Genomic DNA, 21,859 nt, shown 5'->3' with positions numbered 1-21,859 from the left:
GATTCAGCTTCATTTACTGAGTGATACCCACTTCCCTCTTTTTCTTCCTTCCCTTTCTTTCCTTTTCCTTTTCCTTTTCCTTCCTTCCTTCTTTCCTTCCTCCCTTCCCTCCCTCCCTTCCTTCCTTCTTTTTGTATTTCAATGATGTTTTATAGTTTTCTCCACCAAAGGAATACATTTATCTCATAAAATATATTCCTAGGTAATTTAGAATTCCTGTTACTATTATAAATAGAATTCCTTTTTTAAAATAACTTTTTTTCTAATTGTTTGTGGGTCATATAGAAGAACACTATGTTTTCGGCATATTGAGTTCATATCCAAAAACTTTTTTCTGTAGACTCTTGTGGCTTATGGGGTTGTTTTATGTACACAGTCATATCTGCAAATATCAGTAATGCTTATTCTTCCCTTCCAATCCTTTCTCTTTAAATTCTTTTGTTTCTAATTGTGTTACATGTTTACCATGACCTCTAGCACCATTGCAGAAACATCATCTGCAAATACTAATTTTGTTCTACCTTCTGAGCCTTATATATTTTGTATCTTTTCTTGCCTTACAGCATTTACTAGTACCTCTAGGAGTATAATATTTAAAGAAGCAGCAAAAGTAGGCACCCCTGTCTCGCTGCTGATTTTAAAGAGAATACTTCTACAATTTCACTACGAAGCAAACTGTAGCATTTTAATAAATATCCCTTATCAGGATAAGAATATTCTCTTCTATTCCTAGTTTGCTTAATCTTGAATGCATATTTCATTTTAATCACTGCTTCTTCTGTATTTATTCAGATGATCATGTAGTTTTCCTCTTTTTATGTTAATAGAGTAAATTAATTAAGTTAGCATCCTAGTATTTCCAAAATAAATTCTACTTGGTCCTAATACTTTTTATTTATACAGTACTGGGTATGGATTGCTGCATTTTGCTCAGGATTTTGATATCTACATTAATAAGTGACTCTGTCCTAAAAATTTCCTTTTGTTTTTTTTCTTCTTTGTACTGTATCAATACTTTTCTTTTTCTAATTTTTTGAATTTTCATCTGTTTTATAATACATTCACTTAAGAGTATAAATCATAGCCTGCCTTAGAGGTAGTTTTAGTATGTGGTCCCTTCATTATCATTTGGGTTTGAATATTTCATAATTTCCATTATGATTTCTACTTTCACCTATGAACTATTTAGAAGTATTCATGTGAATTGGTGAGTGGCTACTGATTTGTAAAGGGATTTCTAATTTATCCCACTGTTGTCGAAGAATGTTATCTATGCAATACTGGGGTTTCAGTATCCTCTCTTTTAATAACAATTTTAATTTTTTTCCTTCTAGTCCATTGTGTCTGATAATAATACTGTTTCCTAGCTTTCTTTTGGTTAACATTTTCCTGATATCTTTTATTTAATATTTAATTTATAATTATGAAATATTATAAACACTCAGAAAATATAACCCTAATGACATCTATGTACTTATCACAGGCACTGAATAAATGTTTACATCTTCTCCAAGGGAGGACATTTTTAGTGTCAAATTCCTCTGAAAGAGATGACACTTGCAAAAAAGTTACTGAATGAACAAAAAGGGCAGAAATCAATAGAGCAATTTTTCAGAATGAAATAAGAATACAATTTGACAAAAGCAAATCTAAGGGGATGAGGAAGAAGGACAGTCTTAAGGTTATACATAACCGAAAAATAATGCCTTATTGCATCCATTCTAAAAAATCAGTAATTGTAAGATACGCCCCCAATGCCAGAGATGTTAACATATGAAAACATAATGTAGAATCAATGAAATAAGGCACCAGCATAAGAAGTCAGTGCTAAAACTATTGATAACCCATCCATCATGGTACACTGCTAACCCCTCTTGTGAGAGTCTAAATGAGAACAGATAACACTTCCCTCATGCAATCAGTCAACTCTGGTGACCAACACAACTGAAAAATGGAGTACGCAGTTTCACAGGACCCAGTGAAAAAGTATTACTTTAAGTCACATATGGGTTAATAGTTTTCGAAAATTCACAATACATTTAGCATTAAAATTATGTTGAGTATAATTCACTTTGCCTGGGTGATTCCTAAGGCCCTGTAGAATTCTTCAGAATCTGAGATTCATCTTATCGATAGTAATTATTAATTATAACAGTAACTACCATAAATTAACCTGAGTCCTAGACACTGTATCTGGATACTTTTTAATATAGCAATTAATTTGCTATTCATAATTCTATGAGTAAATGACATGACACCTATTCCAGAGAGAAGAAAACACAGAGATGAGTTGCCTGAAGTCACAAAGCTAATAAAGTGGCAAAATCCAGATTTGAATTCCATTTCATATACAGCCTGTTCTTGTCTCCACCCCACATTACCTGTTTAATGGTACTACATCTCATTTTTCAAGTTTTATCTGGAAATGTGAATATTTTGCTCTTAGCTAGTGTGTTGAAGAAGCGGGAAAATCCACAGAACTTAACCAACATTTTACTCTTCCATCAAAGGCAAGGACACCATCTAGTGGCACACACTTTGCCACCAATACAATCAAAGAAAGTAGGTGGGAAGGAAATGGTCTTCACTCTTCTGCTTTTTTCTGCTGGGTTTACACTACCTTGCAACAAGCTGGGTGTCTCTACATTAACTCTTCCAGTCAAGTGGTAACATTAATGACTGAACAGGGCTTTGAATGCAACAAACACAAGTTCAATCCCAGTTTCACCATTTACGGTGTAACCTTGGAAAGTTACTAAAAGTAACTTCAGTCTTAGCCTCCTCACAGGTTAAATGAAGTAACACCATTTACCTGACAGGATTACCATGGGAATACATGTGAAAATCATCCAGCACAGTATCTAATCATAAGACCTTCCTCAATAACTACTGGTTCCTTCCTCTATTAACTTTTATGTAGCCTAAAACCACATGGGTGTTTGACCTTTTTTTTTTTTTTTTAGAAAACACATCATACAACTGGCTCATGTTGTGTTTAAGATAACTTCCATAGTTCCTTTGTATGTAAACTATAGTAAAGGCCAATTCTCCAACATTTATTCATTATTTTACAAATATGTAAAATCAACAGTAAGCATTTTTAAAGTAACTATTTACTATATACCAGGCACTTGTAACAGTGGATGGGAACTCACTAACAAATGGGGAAATCGGACAAGTTAAAATGTAATAGGTACTTTCATGGCTGTAAGTGGCAAATGCTGTGATAACGCAGTGGAGGGGGGATGTGGATCAGGAATGCTTCACAGAAAAAGCAACCTTAAAAAGTCTCTTAAAAGATGAGCTTACCGGATGAGGGCACAGAAAATTCCTGACAGAGAAAAAAATGTCAACTAGAAATACTGAGTGGAACACTTTGTAAAGCATATGATCGTCTATAACTATTATGCTGTACACATGAAATTAATACAAAATATTAAATGTAAACTGTAATTGAAAAATAAAATTAAAAAAATACCTCAAGAGCAATGAGGAATAAAGAAACACAATAAGGGAAAATGAAGAACCTGGAATATAGGATGGGATGAATGGAGAAACAGGAAGAGATCTGTGGTGGTGTGTAATGAGCTTAACAACAGCTCATTAAGCTCTTTGGACTCTAGAGGATAGATGCATATCAGTCACCATCACTGTTACCATCATCATCAATAGCAGCTATATATTAGTTGTGTACTATGCACTAAACCCTATGCATACATTGCTAGGCCTTAGAACAACCCTGCATGGAGGACAGACTATACCATGATGTGGGCTCTCCAGTTAGGTACAGCTAGATCCAGGCCAAAACAGAGATTGCTTCCCGTAAATCCCCTTGGAGACTGTCTGAGCAGCTCCTTCCCTATATTGCATGGTGTGCTAGCACATGTTGGTTCCTGGAAGAGGCCACTGCATCTAAGCATTTCCCCCTTATCTGGGTGGATCATACCCCAGCACCTCTACCCATTTGCTCTGTTCTGTATAATTCTTCACCACTTGCCATACAGGACAAAGTATCCATGCTGCCTTGGGGGGCCCAAGACACGCCTCATACCTACATTCCCTTAATAAACTCTTGATGTAATGCTGGAGTTGCGAGCCTCTTTCTTTGGTCTCTCAGGAAATTTTCCCAACACACTACAAGTTATATAATGTTATTTTCAGAGAGGCTAAGAAATTTGCCCACCAGTACAGAGTCAGTAATGGGTAGACCTGAATGAGATTGAGCCCCAGGTCTTTCTTATTCTGTTGGGTTGGCCAAAACATTTCTTTAGTTTATTCCCTACAGTGGCTCTAGAAGTGCTTAGTTGTTTTTAATTTCATTCAAAACAATTTTGTTAGACTGTATGGTGACAGCTGTCATATCAATGTGCATTTTTTAAAAAACTTATCAAAACTGGGGAATTTTTGTGCAGCCATTTTAATATTGAAGATGGAAGAAAACAGCATTTAGTGTATCATGCTTTATTATTTCAAGAAAGGTAAAAACACAACTGAAACACAAAAAATTTGTGCAGTGTTTGGAGAAGATGCTGTGACTGATCGAACATGTCAAGAGTGGTTTGCGAAGTTTCTTGGTACTACTAACATTTTGGCCAAATAATTCTTTGCTGTGGAGCTGTGTTATTCTTTGGAAGATGTTTAGCAGCACCCCTGGCCTCTACCCACTAGAAGCCATAGCAGGAGATAGCTGACATATTCAAAACATCCAATCAATAAAGTTATTGGTGAAAATAAAAAAATGTGTCTTTGCAGAAAAAACTAAATGGACTTTTTGGCCAACCCAATACTATTACAGAGGTCCCAGACTTGGCTGCACAACACAATCTGGAGAATCTATTTAAAAATAAAAGTTCCAGACCCTATTCTGAAACAGTACGTCTAGAGAATGGGACTGGGAACCTATATTATAAACAAACTCTCCAGGTGTTTCTTAAATAGAAGCCAAATGGCAGCCCTGCTTTTCTGAAAATACAGTTGACCCTTGAATAACAAGGGTCTGAACAGCATGGGTCCACTCACACTCAAATTTTTTTCAATATATACTATAAGTGTATATTTCCCTTATCATTTTCTTAATAAGATTATTGTTTCTCTAGCTTTCTTGATTATAAGAAGGGAGTCTGTAATACATATGCAAAGTATGTGTTAATGGACTGTTTATGTAATTGGTAAGGGTTCTGGTCAACAGTAAAGTTTTGGTAAGTCAAAAGTTATATGTAGATTTTCAACTGCATGGAATGCGTGGATCGGCACCCCTAACCCCTGCGTTGTTCAAGAGTCAATTGTACCTCAGAGCCTCTTCACACACACACACACACACACACACACGCGCACACACACACACACGGATTACTAATTAATAGCTTCCATCTATGTACCAGGTGTTCAATTCTTTAAAAAAATTCTACAAGGGTATTATATTACTTGCTTTAAAGAAAATTCAAATTCAGGAAGCTTACAGATAACTTCCCTCTTCCAGTCAATGAAGCAAAAACCAAAAATAAGATTCAAATACAAGTATGCCTGTTTGTTCTCTGTCATGCTGTGCGGTTAGGAAGAATTCTACCCCTTCTCCCTTGCCCCTTGCCCCTGTATAATCTCCTTCCCTCTGGGTATGGGTGCATACTGTGAATGATAAGATCTCACTGAAGTGATTATGTTCCAGGATGGGCTATGGGTGGGTTGATTATATGGCAAAAGGGAGATTACCTAGTGGGTAAAACCTAATCTAATCACATGAGGTCTTTTATTTATAATTTTTTTTAATCAGAAATTTTAATTTTAATTTTATTTTAAATTACAGTTTACCTTCAATATTATTTTATAATAGCTTCAGGTGTACAGCATAGTGGTTAGACATATACTTTATCATATACTTCACAAAGTGTTTCCCTGATATTTCCAGTACCCAACTGGCACCGTACATAGTTATTATAATACTACTGACTATATTCCCTATACTATACTTTACATTCCTCTAACTATTTTGTAACTACCAATTTGTACTTCTTAATCCCTTCACCTTTTTCACCCAGTCCCCCAAATCCTCTCTCCTCTGGCAACCATCAGTCTGTCCTCTGTATCTGTGAGTCTGTTCCAATTTTATTTGTTCATTTGTTCTGTTCTTTAGATTCCACATTTAAGTGAAATCATGTGGTATTTGTCCTTTACTGACTGTCCATCTATACAAATGGCCAACTAATATTCCATTGAATATGTACCACAGCCTTTTTATCCACTTGTCTATTAATGGGCACTTGGGTTGCTTCCATATCTTGGCTATTGTACATAATGCTGCAATGAACACAGGGGTGCATATATTCTTTCAAATTAGTGTTTTAGGTTTCTTCGAATACATATCGAGGGGTGGAGTTGCTGGGTCATAAGGTAGTTCCATTATTAATTTTTTGAGGAAGCTCCATCCTGTTTTCCATAGTGGCTACCCAATCTGCATTTCCACCAACACTGCACAAGGGTTCCCTATTCTCCACATCACATGAGGCCTTTTAAATAAAGGGTGTTCTCTGCAGCTGGTAGCAGAATGGGAAGTCACTAGAGGATTCGATGTGGCATGCTGACTTGAAGACAGAGGGGCTGCATGACAAGGAGTATGTGTAGCCTCTAGAAGTTGAGAGCAGATCTCAGCTGACAGCCAGCAAGAAAACAAGGACCTCAGTCCTCAACAAGGAACTGAATTCTGCCAACAACCTGAATGACCTTGAAAGAGGATTCTCCCTTGGATTCTTCCTCAGAGCCTCCAAATGAGAGCCCAGGCTGGTCAATACCTTGATTTCAGCTTTGTGAGACCTTAAATAGAAAACCCTTCTTAGGTTTAGGCTAATCTAGAGAACTGTAAGATAATAAATGAGTGTGGGTTTTTAAATTGTGGTAAAATACACATAACATAAAATTTACTATTTAAACATGGTTAAGCATTAAGTTTAGTAGCATTATGTACGTTCATTATATACATTTTGTTTGACTACCCATCTCCAGAACGTCTCATCTTCTCTAACTGAACCTCTGTAACCATTAAACAAGAACTCCCCAAATCCCCTGCCCTCAACCACGGAAATCACCATTCTTCTTTCTGTCTCCATGAATTTGACTACTCTAGGTATGCCATATAAGTAGAATCATACAGTATTTGTCTTTTAGTGCTATTATTGGGTTTATTTTACTCATGTGTCAGAGTCAGAATTTTCTTCCTTTTTAAGAGTAAATAATATTCCATTATATGTATTATAAACATTACATTTTGTTTACCTAGTCATCCATCAAATGGACACTGAGTATTTCCACCTCTGGGCTATTGTGAGTAATGCTTCTCTGAACGTGGATGTGCAGATACCTGTTTAAGACTACTTTCAATTCTTTTAGATATATACAGAATGGGGCAAAGTAGGTTTACAGCTGTTTGTAAGGAAAATAATGCAATAATTAATAAATAATAAGAATAAACTGTTTCATGTACTCACAAGTATAAACCTACTTTTGCCTCACACTGTATAAATATAAAAGAGTGTTAAGTCAATTCATCATCTTGAAAATTAAGTAAGCAAAAAAAAATAATTAAGCTTGTATCCTATCTGACTGAACTATACCCCTGGGCAACCAAATAATAGATGAAGTGTCTCCTTATATAATTATCTCTGATAAAAATTAAAATGAAAGTATAAAATATAACAATTTTGCAACCTCCAAATAGGTTAATTAATCTAGGTGCTGAGCACCAATAGCTGCTAATATCAATAAAAATAAAAAAACCAGACATTATGTGCCTCCTGATAAAAGAACACACCATCACCTAAATAGCCTTGCCAAAAGGTTCAAATCTGGGTCCAATCCAGTATCTGGATCATGCTGCCAAATTTACAGAAAAAGCAGAGACAGAGGAACACGATAAATTAAAATCAGTAAAATCTAAACTATGAAAACCTTCTACAGGTCAAAGAGTCTGGATTCTTCAACACATAAATTACAAACAAAAGATACGAAGGTTTTGTTAATGGGCAAGATAAAAATACAGAATTTAGGAATTCAAGTCCAATATATGATTACTAGAATTGGATAGTGGTGACTTTAGGAGACAGAGGGGGTGGGCCTGTAATTATAATGGGGCACATAGAGAGGCTTCCGGGGTAGGAGGTGAAATTGTATTTCTTGGGTGGTAGTCACAGGGTTTAATAATTAATTAATCTATATTTAAAAGAAAAAATATTGCATTAAATGTAACAGTGAGCTAGTGGCCCAAGTCTGGGTTTAATTCAACTGAAGAGCTGCCTCAATACAGCTCTGCCGAAATCTCACTATTGCACCTACCTCAGGCCAAGAAAACAGTTAATACCAGATTGAGGTGAATTGCCTGTGCCTAAAAAAGCAATTAAATCAAGAAAACAAAAGAAAAGAGAACAATAAACATTTTTTAAAAATCTTTATACTATCATATATACACCATGATCTGCTCAAAACAAGCCTGTCTCATTCCCATTCTGCAACTCCATCATACTTACTCCTATATACCAGTGTCAAAATTTGTCCATTAGAATTTGGTTTGTCAGAGTTATTAACTACTGCTAATAAAGGCAATTATACATCTTCAAAAGTAAGGGAACAGAGAAAAAAATGCCAGAAAGAAAGCAACAGGAACCTAAAGAAGAGGCTATGAGAAGCTGCTTTACCTAGTTATGAGAGAGCTGGCCCTTGTTTAGATACAATGGAGTTACTAGAAACTGTATCCCCAACTCTGCATACTTTCTTGCCTTTAGCTATTTGAACAATGGTGGAAACTGAACAATTAAAAGCAACAATGTCCAATAAGGTAGCCACTAGCCACTAGCTACTACCCGAAATGCAGCTAGCATGAAATGAGATGTGCAATAGCACAAAGACACACAGGATTTGGAAGACTATGTATTTAGAAAAGAATGTGATGGCTCATTAATTTTTTTTAACTGATTACACACTGAAATAATATTCTGGATATATTGGTCTAAAAAATATTGTTAAAATTAATTTTACCTATTTCTACTTTTTAAATGTGACTACTATAAAAATTTTTAAGTAGATATGTGGCTCACACTATATTTCCACTGGACATCACAGCTACATCAACCATTATTAAGTAACGTTGAACAGAAAGGAAAAAAAGCTAAAAGTGGGAATTTTTCAGTTTTTTTTTTTTTACTGTTTGCTGTACCACCAACACTTCAACTTATTTTCCAGCCCCTGTCCCTGATTATAAAACAGAGGTTATATAAAAAAATCAGTAGCTACATTAAGTCAAGGATACAACATTAAATCATGAACCAAAAGAACTGAGTTAGTTGTAACCCTGGTTCTGGCACTGACTCGCAGTTACCCTGAAGAAATATTTTTTTTTCTCTCTGCACCTTGCGGTCTGCCTAATAAAAGCTAAACTAAATTTAGACTTCCATGATTCTGTCAAAATATTTTTTTCTTTCTTTCAAAATTGGTTTTCAGAAAAATGAGTAAATACTCACTCTGAGTCTAACACATCCTCGGCGAGAGCCTCTCATCATTTTGTCCTTGGACTAAAAGAAAAACAAAAACATTCAATAAATATAAGATTAACCGATCGGTTTTAAAATCATCTGGGAATGAAGAGACAAAATTTACGCATATGGTAACAGTAACATCCCTTGTTAGTCCCCATCCCCCTTTCGCCCAAATCACTTACAGATAGAAATCAGCAGGTTTAAAATGAAAATGTTTTATAGTCTATAAAAATAAAACTAATCATATAATTTTATGTGTACCTTTAATGTAGCACATATTACACTATAATTTTCATTCCTCCATCGTGCCCCTTAACTCTAGACCAGCGTTTCTCATATTTTAGGGCATCTTGAGAATCACCTGCAAGGCTGAGAATTACCTGGGGGTTTAGGAATCACTCCCAGATGATTCTGATTCAGGCAGACAAAGGACCACATTTTGAGAATTTATTTTAGCTTTATCTCTTTGCAATTCCCCAAATGGGTCACATTTTTTTGCAGCTGAAATTTCTCATCCAATGTTCCTCAGCTTGGAGTATTTTTGACCCTGATTTTCTGCCTTGCTGTCACTGATTATGTATGTGCCTTACCCTTGGTTTGGATTCTCATCCCTGGGCTCCCAAAGCCTTCTGTGTGTTCCCCTGTCGTGGCCTGCACCACCCTGTGCTATAAATGGATAGTTACCTTGTCTGTCTCACCCATTAAGACAGCACATTCCTTAGGGGGTAGGAATTGTATCTGACTTATGCTTCAGAACAGTGACTGCAACACACTACGGGCTCAAAAAATATTTACTGATGAAATGTTGCTTACCATTTAAGTCTGTCACTAGACTGAGCCAAGCAAAGGCTATGTTCTGTGCAATAAGCCCTATGTTAACATTCAGTAAATATTCCTAAAAACAAGTTAGTTGTGTGCAATAAAATCAACTGAAACCTTAAGTAATCAAAAGATTTCAAAATATTTAATACCTCAACAACTGTTTTGTTTTGTTTTTTTTTGTACTCTCCTATGTAAGAAAGAAGTTAAAAGAAGTCAATATCATGGGGTTATATTTTTAAAAAATTGTCCCACTTCAAACCATAGATGCCCTACATGCAAAGTACCAAGCCACAGGCAAACTTCCAGCTATAAGATAACTAAATTCTAGGGATTTAATGTACCATGGAGACTATTGTTAACAACATTGCATTGTATACTTGGAAAGTTGCTAAGAGAGTAAATCTTAGAAGTTCTTACCACTAAAAAAAGAAGAAGAAAACTATGTGAGGTGATGGATGTGTTAACTAATCTTACTGTGGTAACCATTTCACATTATATGTATCTGTACCGTATTTTGCTGTTGTATAATGCACACTTTTTTACCCAAATTTTTGAGGGAAAAATAAGGATGCACATTATACATGGGTATATTGATTACATGTCATGGGTATAATAATACCATGTATAATGCACACAATAACATGAGTGCACAGTATACTCGGGAGCACAATATACACAGCAAATTATTGTATATTGAATCACTGCCTTGTATATCTTAAATTTACACAATGTTACATGCTAGTTATATCTCAAGAAAGCTGGAAAAAATAAAACAGTATTTCTTGGGTCTCTACATAAAGTGTACATAAAGATCTGTCTTATTCTTCTCATTGACTGCAGTACATTCTATGAACATAGAACAACGATCTTCATCCACTGCACCACAAAAATTTTTAAAACATGCCATACCTGACTATTTAGTCAGGGGCACTGACCTCTTTTCCTTTAGAGTGTCAAATAAAATAAAGACAACAGCAAACACAATAATAACCATCCAGTGTGCTAGAATAACTGAATATACACATACAAAAGAATAAAAATAACAAAGAATATAAAACGTAAAAAAATAAAAATGAGCCGTACTTTACATCATATATCAAAATTAACTCAAAATCGATCAAACACCTAAGTGTAAGAGCTAAAACTATAAAACTCTTACAAGAAAACGTAGGTATAAAACTTTGTGACCATAGATTAAGCAATAGTTTACCAGATACATGACCAGTAGCAGAAGCAATAAAGGAAAAAGATAAATTAGACATAATCTGATTTGAAATTTTTGTGCTTCAAAGGACAGCATAAGAAAAAGATAACCTACAAAGCGGGATAAAATATTTGCAAATCATGTATCTAATAAAGGACTTGTATCCAGAATATATTAAAAAATCCTTCTAACTCAACAATAAGAAAGACAAACAACTTTAAAATGGGCAAAGGATCTGAATAGCTATTTCTTCAAAGAAGATGTGCAAATTGCCAAAAAGTACATGAAAATGTGCTTAGCATCAACAGGCATGTGGGAAACACAAATAAAATCAATCAAGTTTTACTATTTCACTTAGGATGGCTATAATCAAAATGACAGAAAACAACAAATATTGGCAAGCAGGTAGAGAAATTGGAATCCTTATACCTCTAGTGGGAATGTAAAACAGTGCAGCTGCTTTGGAAAACAGTCTGGCAATTTCTCAAAAGGTTAAAGAATTACCACATAACTCAGCAATTCTACTCCTAAATATAGATCCAAAAGTAATGAAAACATATGTCCACACCAAAACTTAGGTACATGCATGTTCACAGTAACATAAGTCATAAAAGCCAAAAAGTGGAAACAACTCAAATGTCCATTAACTGATGAATAAAATGTAGAATACGTATACAATGAACTATTTTGAGATATATCTTGGATATTCAGCAATGAAAAGTACTGTTATGTGCTACAATATGACAAACCTTGAAAATATTATGCTAAAGACGTCATATTAGAATTGTTTAAAGAATAGTTTTATGATATGATTCTATTTATATGACATGTCAAAAATAGACAAATCCATAGAGACTGAAAGTACATCAGTGGTTGCCTAAGGCTGAGGGTAAAATATTGAGGAGTGATTGTTAATGGAAGCAGTGTTTCTTTTGGGAGTGATGAAAATTTTCTAAAATTGATTGTGGAGAGATTGCACAGTTCTGTGAATATACTAAACATCAGTGAATTGTATACTTCAAATGGATGGTATGTGAACTATATCTCAATAAAACTGTTACAAATAAAAAGAAAAGCAACAGGCAACACAAAACACTAAAATTTTTCATATGAAATTGTTACAACTAAGATGTTTAGTTATATTAAAAAATAAATATTTTTAAAATGAACAACAGAAGTCCGTACATAAAAAGGAAGAAGTTGAAGATGCATCAGAGACAGAGAGACGAGAGAGCAGATAGAGGAGAAAATCTATAGACTGAGGTACTCTGAAACTTTTTGAGCAGATGGAATTTAGGACATGCAAAAATTACCTCTTCCACTATGATGGGGAAGGACGCAGGCAAGGAAAGGCAGGAAAGCAGGTATACACTATCAGGTGGGGGTACAAGGAGATGAGAGAGTTCCCACCTCTATATTGTGTCTGGGAAGCATGACATCTTCTTTGAGTGATGGAGGAAAGAGGAGGTTTGAGAGATTATAAAGAAAGCTAACAGAATGACAAGGCAAATATTCACCCAATATTTTAATTACCCATCTGTGTCATAACAGTAATGCTAAAATAGAATAAAGAAATGAAATAAATGGACAATCTTAGCATGAAGACTTAAAGGGAACAAAACTCCAGGAAACAGAAAGTCAATTTTCATAATAATCTTAACACTGTCACATGAATGGGAAAAATTAATTATGAAGACCTCAAAACACTTTCCTTAAATATGCTTGTTTAAATGACTACATGTACAATGCAAACTTAACTTTTGCAAAAAAAAAAAAAAATTCCTTTTTTAAGGAAGTTCAAACTCTTCTAAAAGATCACCATTTATAATAAAAATAAACAAAAAGAAAATAATTGGCCCTGGCTGGTGTGGCTCAGTGGATTGAGGGCAAGCCTGCAAAGCAAAGCGTTGCCAGTTTGATTCCCAGTCAGGGCACATGCCTGAGTTGCCAGGTCCCTGGTGGGGAGCGCGCAAGAGGCAACCACACAACAATGTTTCTCTCCTTCTCTTTCTCCCTCCCGTCCCCTCTCTAAAAATAAATAAATAAAATCTTACCAAAAAAAAAAAAAAAAAAAAAGGACTGCTTAACCGATTAACACACTAAGCAAAAGATCACACACAGGGGATATGTTCAACAGGCTCTGGATGATTAAACAAAAGCCACTGTTGCTAATACAAGCTCCAACAAGTCTTACATAAATCATGGAAATGTACACGTTTGCTATTAATTTATTCTGCAAAACTTACAAAGCTGTTGTAAGCAACAATTCCGAAACAGCCTTCTACATCTCATCTCTAAGCCTTGTTTGAAGGACCTTGGACATTCTTCCATTCACTCTGAGAACAATGTGCCCCATTGTAGGGCTTGAAGATTTTAATGCTCAGCACTGCCATCAAAGAGTTCACAAGCTGTACAGATAAAGAATGTACTAGAGAGATGGCTAGTTAATCATAAAGATACAAAATTATTAAATGCCCAAAGGAGTTATATAAGCAAAGTTCAAAAGTATTAGAATAGGGGAAAATCAAGTTAAATAGAGTATTCAAGGAAAACAAAAGATAAAAAATTTCCACATACTTCTTCCCACTGATACTAGTTACCATTTTCGGAGGTTTTTGTTTTCTTTTCAGAGCACTTGGATTACAAGCAATTTTTATTTTGTTCTTTTTATAATTCTAAAGCTACTTTATTACATTTAGACTATTAATATGTAGCATGTCAACTTAGTAAAAATCATATCTGACACATTCATTAACACTTTACTTAGAAAAGTATAAATTTGCTTTTAATTGTTTGATGAGAATGGTGCTATTCTTCCTAGGAGAATCAGACGCTACCTCTTTTATATCTTTGCAAGAGAAATACACATACTTAAGCTCTTCAAACACTTAAAACGCAAAAATTAAAGGGCAGATTTTTGGTCCTCTTCTAGACATTGCTAAAGACTGCCAAATAACACATAAATGTTATTGACTATTAGTGGTTTTAAAATGCAAAGTCATTATGAGCCTTCCAGTCAGTATACACCTGCAAACAGCACTTGTCTTCTCTAACGATTCTTTTTAAGAAGAGTACCTTGAGCAGTCCTGGTAACTTACTAATTCACTGTTTCTAACTTTCACTTTAAAATGTTACAAAAATAATACAAATCAAGAAAGAGAGTTAAACATTTATGGGTAATGACTAAACAAACCATATTTTGTAATCTCAACTAGTTCTTCATACAACGTGATTAGCCTTTAACACTTTCCTAGTTATATCTTTTCCAGTTCCCAAGGCTACTGACGTAAATCTTTACTACAGTCCTTACATCCTGACTCTACCCTCATTTTTAACTCAGACCTTGCTTCCCATCCCTACATTTGAGCATATTCTTGTTTTAGAAGCCCTTTCCCTCAATTCCATATCATTCTTGAATAATCTACAAAGGTCTTGAATATCTCTACTTCTTCCCTCCTATTTACTCTTCAAGCTACTCCAACCTGCCTTCCACACCCACAACTCCATAGAAACTGCTGTCACTACGAGTGCCAGTGACGTACAAATTGACCAATTCAATGCATATTTTTAAGACTTTATCTAGTCAATCCTCTCAACAGTATTCAAGCCAACTCAATATACCCTCTTGATTGCCACATTCTTCTGTGGTTTTTTATTTATTTATTTTCCTTATATCTCTGACTGTCCCCTTCCACTCTTCTGTGCAGGCTTTTTTCTCTGACAAGCCCTTAAATGTGTTTGGGGTGACCTAAAATCTGTCCACAAATTCTTTAACAATCCTTTCACAAAACAGAGTCTAATAAATTCCCCTCCCCATGCCTGAAATTCCCATCCTCATGAGACTGAGCTGAACTTAATAATTCATTTCTAATAAACAGAGTAAGGCATAAGTGATGTTCTCACACTAGGGCTTAAAAGGCTCTGCGGCTTCCCCCTTGCTCTGACCTGGACCGCTCCACTCTCTCTGGGTGAAGCCTATGCCCTGTCATGATGACACTCACGTAGCCCAACAGAGCAGCTAGCTGGTGACTTAGTAAAGGAATGAGGCCACCTTCCAACAGCCAGCAATGAACTGAGGCTTTCTGCCAGCAGCTGTTGAGAGTGAGTCATCCTGAAAGCACACCCTCCAGCTCCAGTCAGGCCTTTCAGATGACTCCAAGCCCTAGCCAATGTCTTTTGACTGCAACTTCATGAGAGACCCTGAGGCAGAGCCACTTTAGTCCCTCCCAAGTTCTGACCCGCTGAAACTATGAGATAATAAATGTTCCCTGTTTTAAGTTGCTAGGTTTTGAGGTAGTAACTTGTTACAAAGCAACAGATAACTAACCCAACGATGTTTCTTAGCATCCTATCCATAGGCCTCTATTATTCTCATGCTCAACTCTCTGTGTATGTAAAGCTAGTATTATCCAAAACCCAGGTATTTTCGTAAATCCCAGACAAATGACATCTTTACATCAATTCCAACATGACCAAAGCAACCACCTTTCTCCCCCAACCTGTTCTTTTTATCTTCCCTATCAGCATTCATCCAGGTAAAACCCAAAACCTGGATTTCATCAGCCTCTTCCTCCCCTTTCCTTCACATCCAATCAATCACTACGTCCTATAAAAATGATCTCCTGATTATTTCTCTGTAACAACAGTATTTAAAGAATACAAATTTTATCCTAACCTATTTATCAATTTTAAAATCAGAGAAACAACAATCAGACATAATATGCCACTTGATGTATAATAATATATTCCATCTATAAAGTATTCATTCCCAAAAGAATATGCTCAAACAGACCACACAGATATTACCAGCAAAATCCAAAATAAATGATCTGGTTTCTTCAACAAATAAATGGCAAGGAAAAAGAGAGGGAAAGAGGACCTACATATTAAAAGAGACCAAATTTATGTGTGGCTCTTATTTGGAAACCTGACTCAAATAAACCAACTGATGAGGGAGAGATGTTTGAAACAATCAAGGAAATTGAACAATGACTGGATATCTGATTATATTAATTATTATTATTTTGTTAATAATGGCATTATAATAGCATTTTTTAAGAGAGATCTTAACTTTTAGTAATACATATTGAAGTATTCATAAATGAAATGATATGGAGTATAGGATCTGCTTTAAAATAACCCATTAGGGAATGAAGGAACTCACAGGAGTATTAATAAAACAAAGATTAGCCATATGCTGATAATTATATAAGCCAGATAACAGGAATTCATTTTATTGTCCTCTTTTATGTACGTTTGAAATTTTCTATAAGTTTTTTTTATTAAAAAGTGTTTACAACACTTAAATGACTATCCTGAAGGTAAAGTTCAAATTACTTAGTATGGTTTACCCAGAAAGCCTTTCAATATATGGCCCCTGTTTACCTCTCCAGCTCATTTCACAACTGCCTACACAGTCCAACCTCCAGGATGGACAAATCCTGACTCTCGCCTCCTCCAAAAACATTACCTCTACCTCAGGCAGCTTAAATTTCTCTCTCTGCTCATATGGCTGGCTAACCCCTATTCATCATTAAGGCCACAGCAGTCATGCTTCTTTTAGAAAACCTTCCCTGACTCTTCAAAACTGAGTCAAGTAACCCATCTCGTTAACCCCCACTCCCCAAACGTACTATGCTGCTCCTATCACTACTCCCACTTACTTACTGCATCCACTCATAGAATCTATTATCATGAGGGAATGGACAATTTTAATCCCTCTTCCTAGCATAGAACCTGGCACACAGTAGGTACTCAATAAACATTTGATAAATTTACAAAAGGCATGACCCCTCCACTTTCCAACTCCTCACATATCTATACCTCCCTCAATTTTTCTTCTTTTCCCATCTTCCTTCGTGACCATGATTCACATAAACGGTTGGCTGTTCACATCGCATTCCCAAATTTATATCCACAGCCCTCCTTAGGCATCTCATCTAATAAAAATTTAACTAACTAATTCTGTGCTATAATCTAACAGATCTTTATCTCCAGGCCTGACCTATGGCTCCAAATATCTTCTGGACTCAATCTCCTGTTATCTCCCAAACACATCTTTACACTAGAGCTACTCAGAAATCCTCAATATCTTCTCAATAACCCTTATGTTTTCAAGCTTCCCAATTTGTGCACACCTCCCATTGCCTGGGATGCCCTTCCCTTCTCTTCTACCTCTGTCCACCAAGTCTAGGCACAAATGTCTCTCTGGTCTTTTCCAGGCAATGTTCCCAAAGCGGTCTAGTCTTATTTCTATTATAGAATTTATCATACTGTTTTGAAATTATGGGTATGTACCTGCTCTGCTAGACTGTGAGTTCCTAGACAGAAGGGACTCTCTCTCCTTCACACTTGCACCTCCAGCATGTAAAGTACAATGCCTATTACAAAGTTGCCCCAAATAAATATTTGCTGAATGAATTAAATCATATTGTTTCCAATGATTAAGAGATTGAGTTAGAGCTGAAAAGACCTAAATCTACTTTGCTAAAGGAGGTAATCAGTTTCTCTGTTCCTCTATTAAGCAGAGTAATAGTATATTAAGCTCTTTTTCAAAAACTGAAAATGGACATATTAAGAAAACAAAAGAAATATAAAGTAAAAAGACCATCCATTCCCAGAGGATAGGTTTGGGTTTGGATCTAGGCCCAGGCCCTGATAATAAGATCCAGACTGAGGTAAGCTTTAGATGAATCGATTCAGTTCACAGCAATTTCAGTGATCCTAACCCAACCCTGAGATTATCCCAATATCAATTTTCAGTACAGGCTGACTCTAAAGCAAGACCAATCTAGTTAAGTTACAGGTTCTCATGGCCACCCTAGAACACATCTGCAGCCACAGAGCCAGACCAGAGCGCAAGTGATTTTTGAAATAAGGAACAGAGTGACTTGCTAATTACTGCTTTGCTTAAAAGGTTGTGCAACCAATTCTGATACTCTTCCTGGTAGATGTAGCTTCAAGTTATCAGCCACAGGCAAATCAGCAGGATGTACCTTCAAATCTTTCAGAATCCTAATGTACTGAAACAATGTCCAAGTGTGCAGAACTCACTGCCAACATTCAATCTGTCTCCTTTCTTTTTAAGTGAATACCTATCTTTTCCCTATCTTTATAGTGGACCTCTTCTAATCAGAGGTTGGATATTATTTTACTTTTACAAGAATATTTTTATTGTACAATATTTCTCTGCAAGCAAATACTTTAATGCCAAAGAACTAAAAAAGAAAAAAAATTCTAAATAGCCATTAGTGAGAAATATGATACCTCCTTCCGCTGGCAATGATGATGTTTTATAGAATCCAAACTCAGAATGGAAGCTAAGTATCTGAGGCAGAACAGGGGAGAGATCTATAAAAAATCCCTGTATTTAGCCAGTAAGACAAGAAGAAATTTGTCAAGGTATTCAGAAACTAAGAGGGCAAGGAGGAAGAAAAAGACTTCATTAAAGGAAGAAAAACAGGAAAAAAGAATATTCTGGGCTAGGAACTCCCAAGAACCCCAGGTTTGAGGTCTCTGTAGTGTGGCCCTACAAGCAGACCCATACAAATTTAGGATTTGTAAAGTAACTTAATTCCACAGTGCTAATCATTGAAATTACTCTACCTTGCATAGGCTGTAAAGGTTCCATAGGATTTTCTGAGTATCACGTCTACAGAAACTCTTTATTTATCTGAGCCATGGGATTTTATAATCCCAGAGGCTTCAGAGTACAACGTTCAGCTGCCGCTCTTTCATGGCTACCTAAAGATAATCTTGAACAGTGTTTAATACTCATTCAAGTTTGGTCTTTTATTCCCTTTAAAAATTATGGAGAAAAGAAGTTGATAGCTGAAGTATGTTTAAAGTTATACTTTCTATTCCTGCAGGCTTGCCTTTAGTAACTCACAGCTTGTACTTTTCTCCTTCCTTAAGTGAAAGTGGAGGAAAAAGTGAGAAAGCTAGGAATCTGGAATCCTGGTTACACTACTTATTGCTAGCTCTTGGATCTTGAGCAAATTACTTAAAAGACTGAAGGCTCAGATTCCAAAACTGTAAAATGAGGAAATAAACTGGGAATAAATACCTACTCACAGACTTACTGTTAGTAAAATGAAGGGAACCACTAGGCTAGAATATAAACTCCAGAGAAGAGGAACGGAGGAATGGCGAATATCTTGAACTCTGTTGATTCTTGCTCACACGCACAAGAGCGTGCACACTCACCCATACACACCTATCCTAAAGCAGTAATAACTAACACAGTGGGAGCGAGCTCAATAAATATTTTTTAAATGAACGAGTAAAAACAAGTGTCCCCGTTTATCTCATCAACATTTATCCTTCCATAATCATATTTTTTTGTTTGTTTTTTTTGTCCCCTGTCTTCCATTATTTTCTAAGGCCTTGAGGGCATTCTTTTTGGCCTAACTGGTTTCCTCCCTCTCATTAGCTATTATTAACTAGACACCATTCGGAGAATACCTTTGGAATTTCTCTTATTACCACCCACCTTCCACTTCTAATGCGATGGGGGTGGAGTGGGTAGTCAGAACATAAGATTCACAGCAATGGACTAGCACAAGGCCACGCATTCGTATTTAACTACAGTCAAGCCGTGAACTCAGTCCTCCCCAGAGCACAACTTTGAGGAGATACATCTTCCATTCTCTCTTCGCTAACAAGAGACTGCTGTGTAAGGACATCCTCGGCTCTCAAAAGTTAAGGCGTCAGTTACGCTCGCCTCCCGCTAAACAGAGGAGTGCGTCCCGTGAATGAAACACTCAACCTGGGCAGACACGAGAGATTTCGGACCCCTCCGTACTACTCGAGTGCCGATCACCTAAGGACCTGGCCAAGCAACACTCTTCAATCCCTGGAGGGAAGCTGAGGGGCGCGGCCGCCTGCAGGGCCTGGAGGGTACAGTGTCAAGTTCATGACTACGTGGGGAAGTCGCACACATCGCACCACCAAGCCACGACTACCGCCCAACTGCAACGCAGCTGGACCCGACCACCGCTTAAAAACCCACTGAAAACCGAACGCGGCTCGCCCCCAACCCATATATCAGACAGCCAGTGCTTCTTTATTGGCTGCACCAGCATCTCCTTCTCCCTCATTGGCTATCCCGGACGTAAAACCCTCCTCTCCGAGGGAACCCTCTCCTACGGCGGCACCCCCAGCCTAGCAACCTCAACCCGCTACCAAAAGCCCGGCCCCCCTCCACCCAGGAATAGCGACCCTGCAGGAGCGAGGAGCTTCGCTCCCAGAGGACTCACCGTGTAGTAGGAGAGCAGCCCCGCATTGTAGTCCAACACGAACCAACGGTACTGCCAGCCCTTCATCACGTTAGTCCATTTGCTCAGCGGCCCCTCCATGATGGACGCCATCTTGGGAGCCGCCAATGACAACAAACGGCCTGACGTCACTCGCCTATAAGGGATTCAGCATGCGGGGGGCGGGGCGCTGAGGGCAGGGGCGGGGCCCGGCAGGGGCGCGGCTCGCGGCTGCTTCTTCAAGTGGATCGCCAACTCACGCTTCCAACTATCACCCTCGAACACGCTTTCTCTGGGCGTCTATTGTGTGTAGAACTCCATGCCTGGATTGTGACAAGTACAAGCATGAGTACTGCTATTAAGATTATTTATTACAGTCTGTGCCGGAGCGGGATGGCTGCTGCCCTGTGGGGGATGGGTCAGTGCCAAGATCCCGCCGGCTGCTCTCTCAGTTCTCTCTGGGACCTCCTTCCCCGGTCTCTCCTCCGGCGTCTCTAGCCCACTCTGCCCTTGCCCTTGCCGGACACCAGGAGGTCAACCAGGTGACCAGATGATGCTCTAAGCTTTTTAGCCACAAAAGCACCTGAAGCTCTCTTCTCAGGTATATTAAGGGTTCGAACTAAGTAAAGTGTAGATTTCTACCTCTCCATCAAGTTTTAATTCTGAAGTGAAGCAGGAATAAGAACGTATTACTTGGGAGTATTTGATATGCAAATAATTGAACTAGCCTTAACCATTACGAAGGATAATTGAAGAGAGGCAACAATATGAACCAGCCAAGAGAGAATACCAAGAACCAGATATATCCTCCCATCTGAAACAACCAAATAATTGGACAGAATTTATGAAATGATGATGTTCAGGACACAAAACATCAGGGTGGAGGCCAAAAAGAATGTGATGCTTGAGAAAAGGTCACGTGAAAGAAAGAAGACACTCTGCAGCTGTATTTGAACATGGAGGAAGGCTCCGCAAGCCGAACACAAGCAGCCGCTTAGAAGCCAGAAAAAGCAAGGAGACCGATGAGGCTTTCAGAAGAAAGTGGCCCTACTAAAGCCTTG

General features: G+C 37.2%; 1 protein-coding gene across 4 annotated transcripts in view; it reads right to left on the bottom strand.

Moving 5' to 3' along the window:
* The window catches only part of OSBPL9 (oxysterol binding protein like 9), a 124,690-nt gene extending 103,735 nt beyond the window's left edge, over window positions 1–20,955 (bottom strand). For 2 of the 4 annotated variants that reach the window (XM_054572966.1, XM_054572972.1), the window contains exons 1-2: window positions 20,802–20,955; window positions 9,504–9,554 (exon numbers count right to left, since the gene is read on the bottom strand). In XM_054572966.1, the coding sequence (XP_054428941.1) occupies window positions 9,504–9,554; window positions 20,802–20,912 (162 nt within the window). In that variant the 5' untranslated portion in view covers window positions 20,913–20,955. The remainder of the gene's footprint in view (window positions 1–9,503; window positions 9,555–20,801) is intronic. The other 2 variants (XM_054572923.1, XM_054572931.1) reach the window with 1 other exon arrangement.
* Between the last annotated feature and the right edge of the window lie 904 nt (window positions 20,956–21,859).

The sequence above is a fragment of the Pteronotus mesoamericanus genome, unplaced genomic scaffold (genome assembly GCF_021234165.1).
Source record: "Pteronotus mesoamericanus isolate MK-2021 breed Mesoamerican mustached bat unplaced genomic scaffold, CSHL_Meso_final contig_105, whole genome shotgun sequence".
NCBI lineage: Eukaryota > Metazoa > Chordata > Mammalia > Chiroptera > Mormoopidae > Pteronotus > Pteronotus mesoamericanus.
Note: the sequence above shows the minus strand (reverse complement) of the source record. Positions and strands in the feature narration are given on the sequence as shown.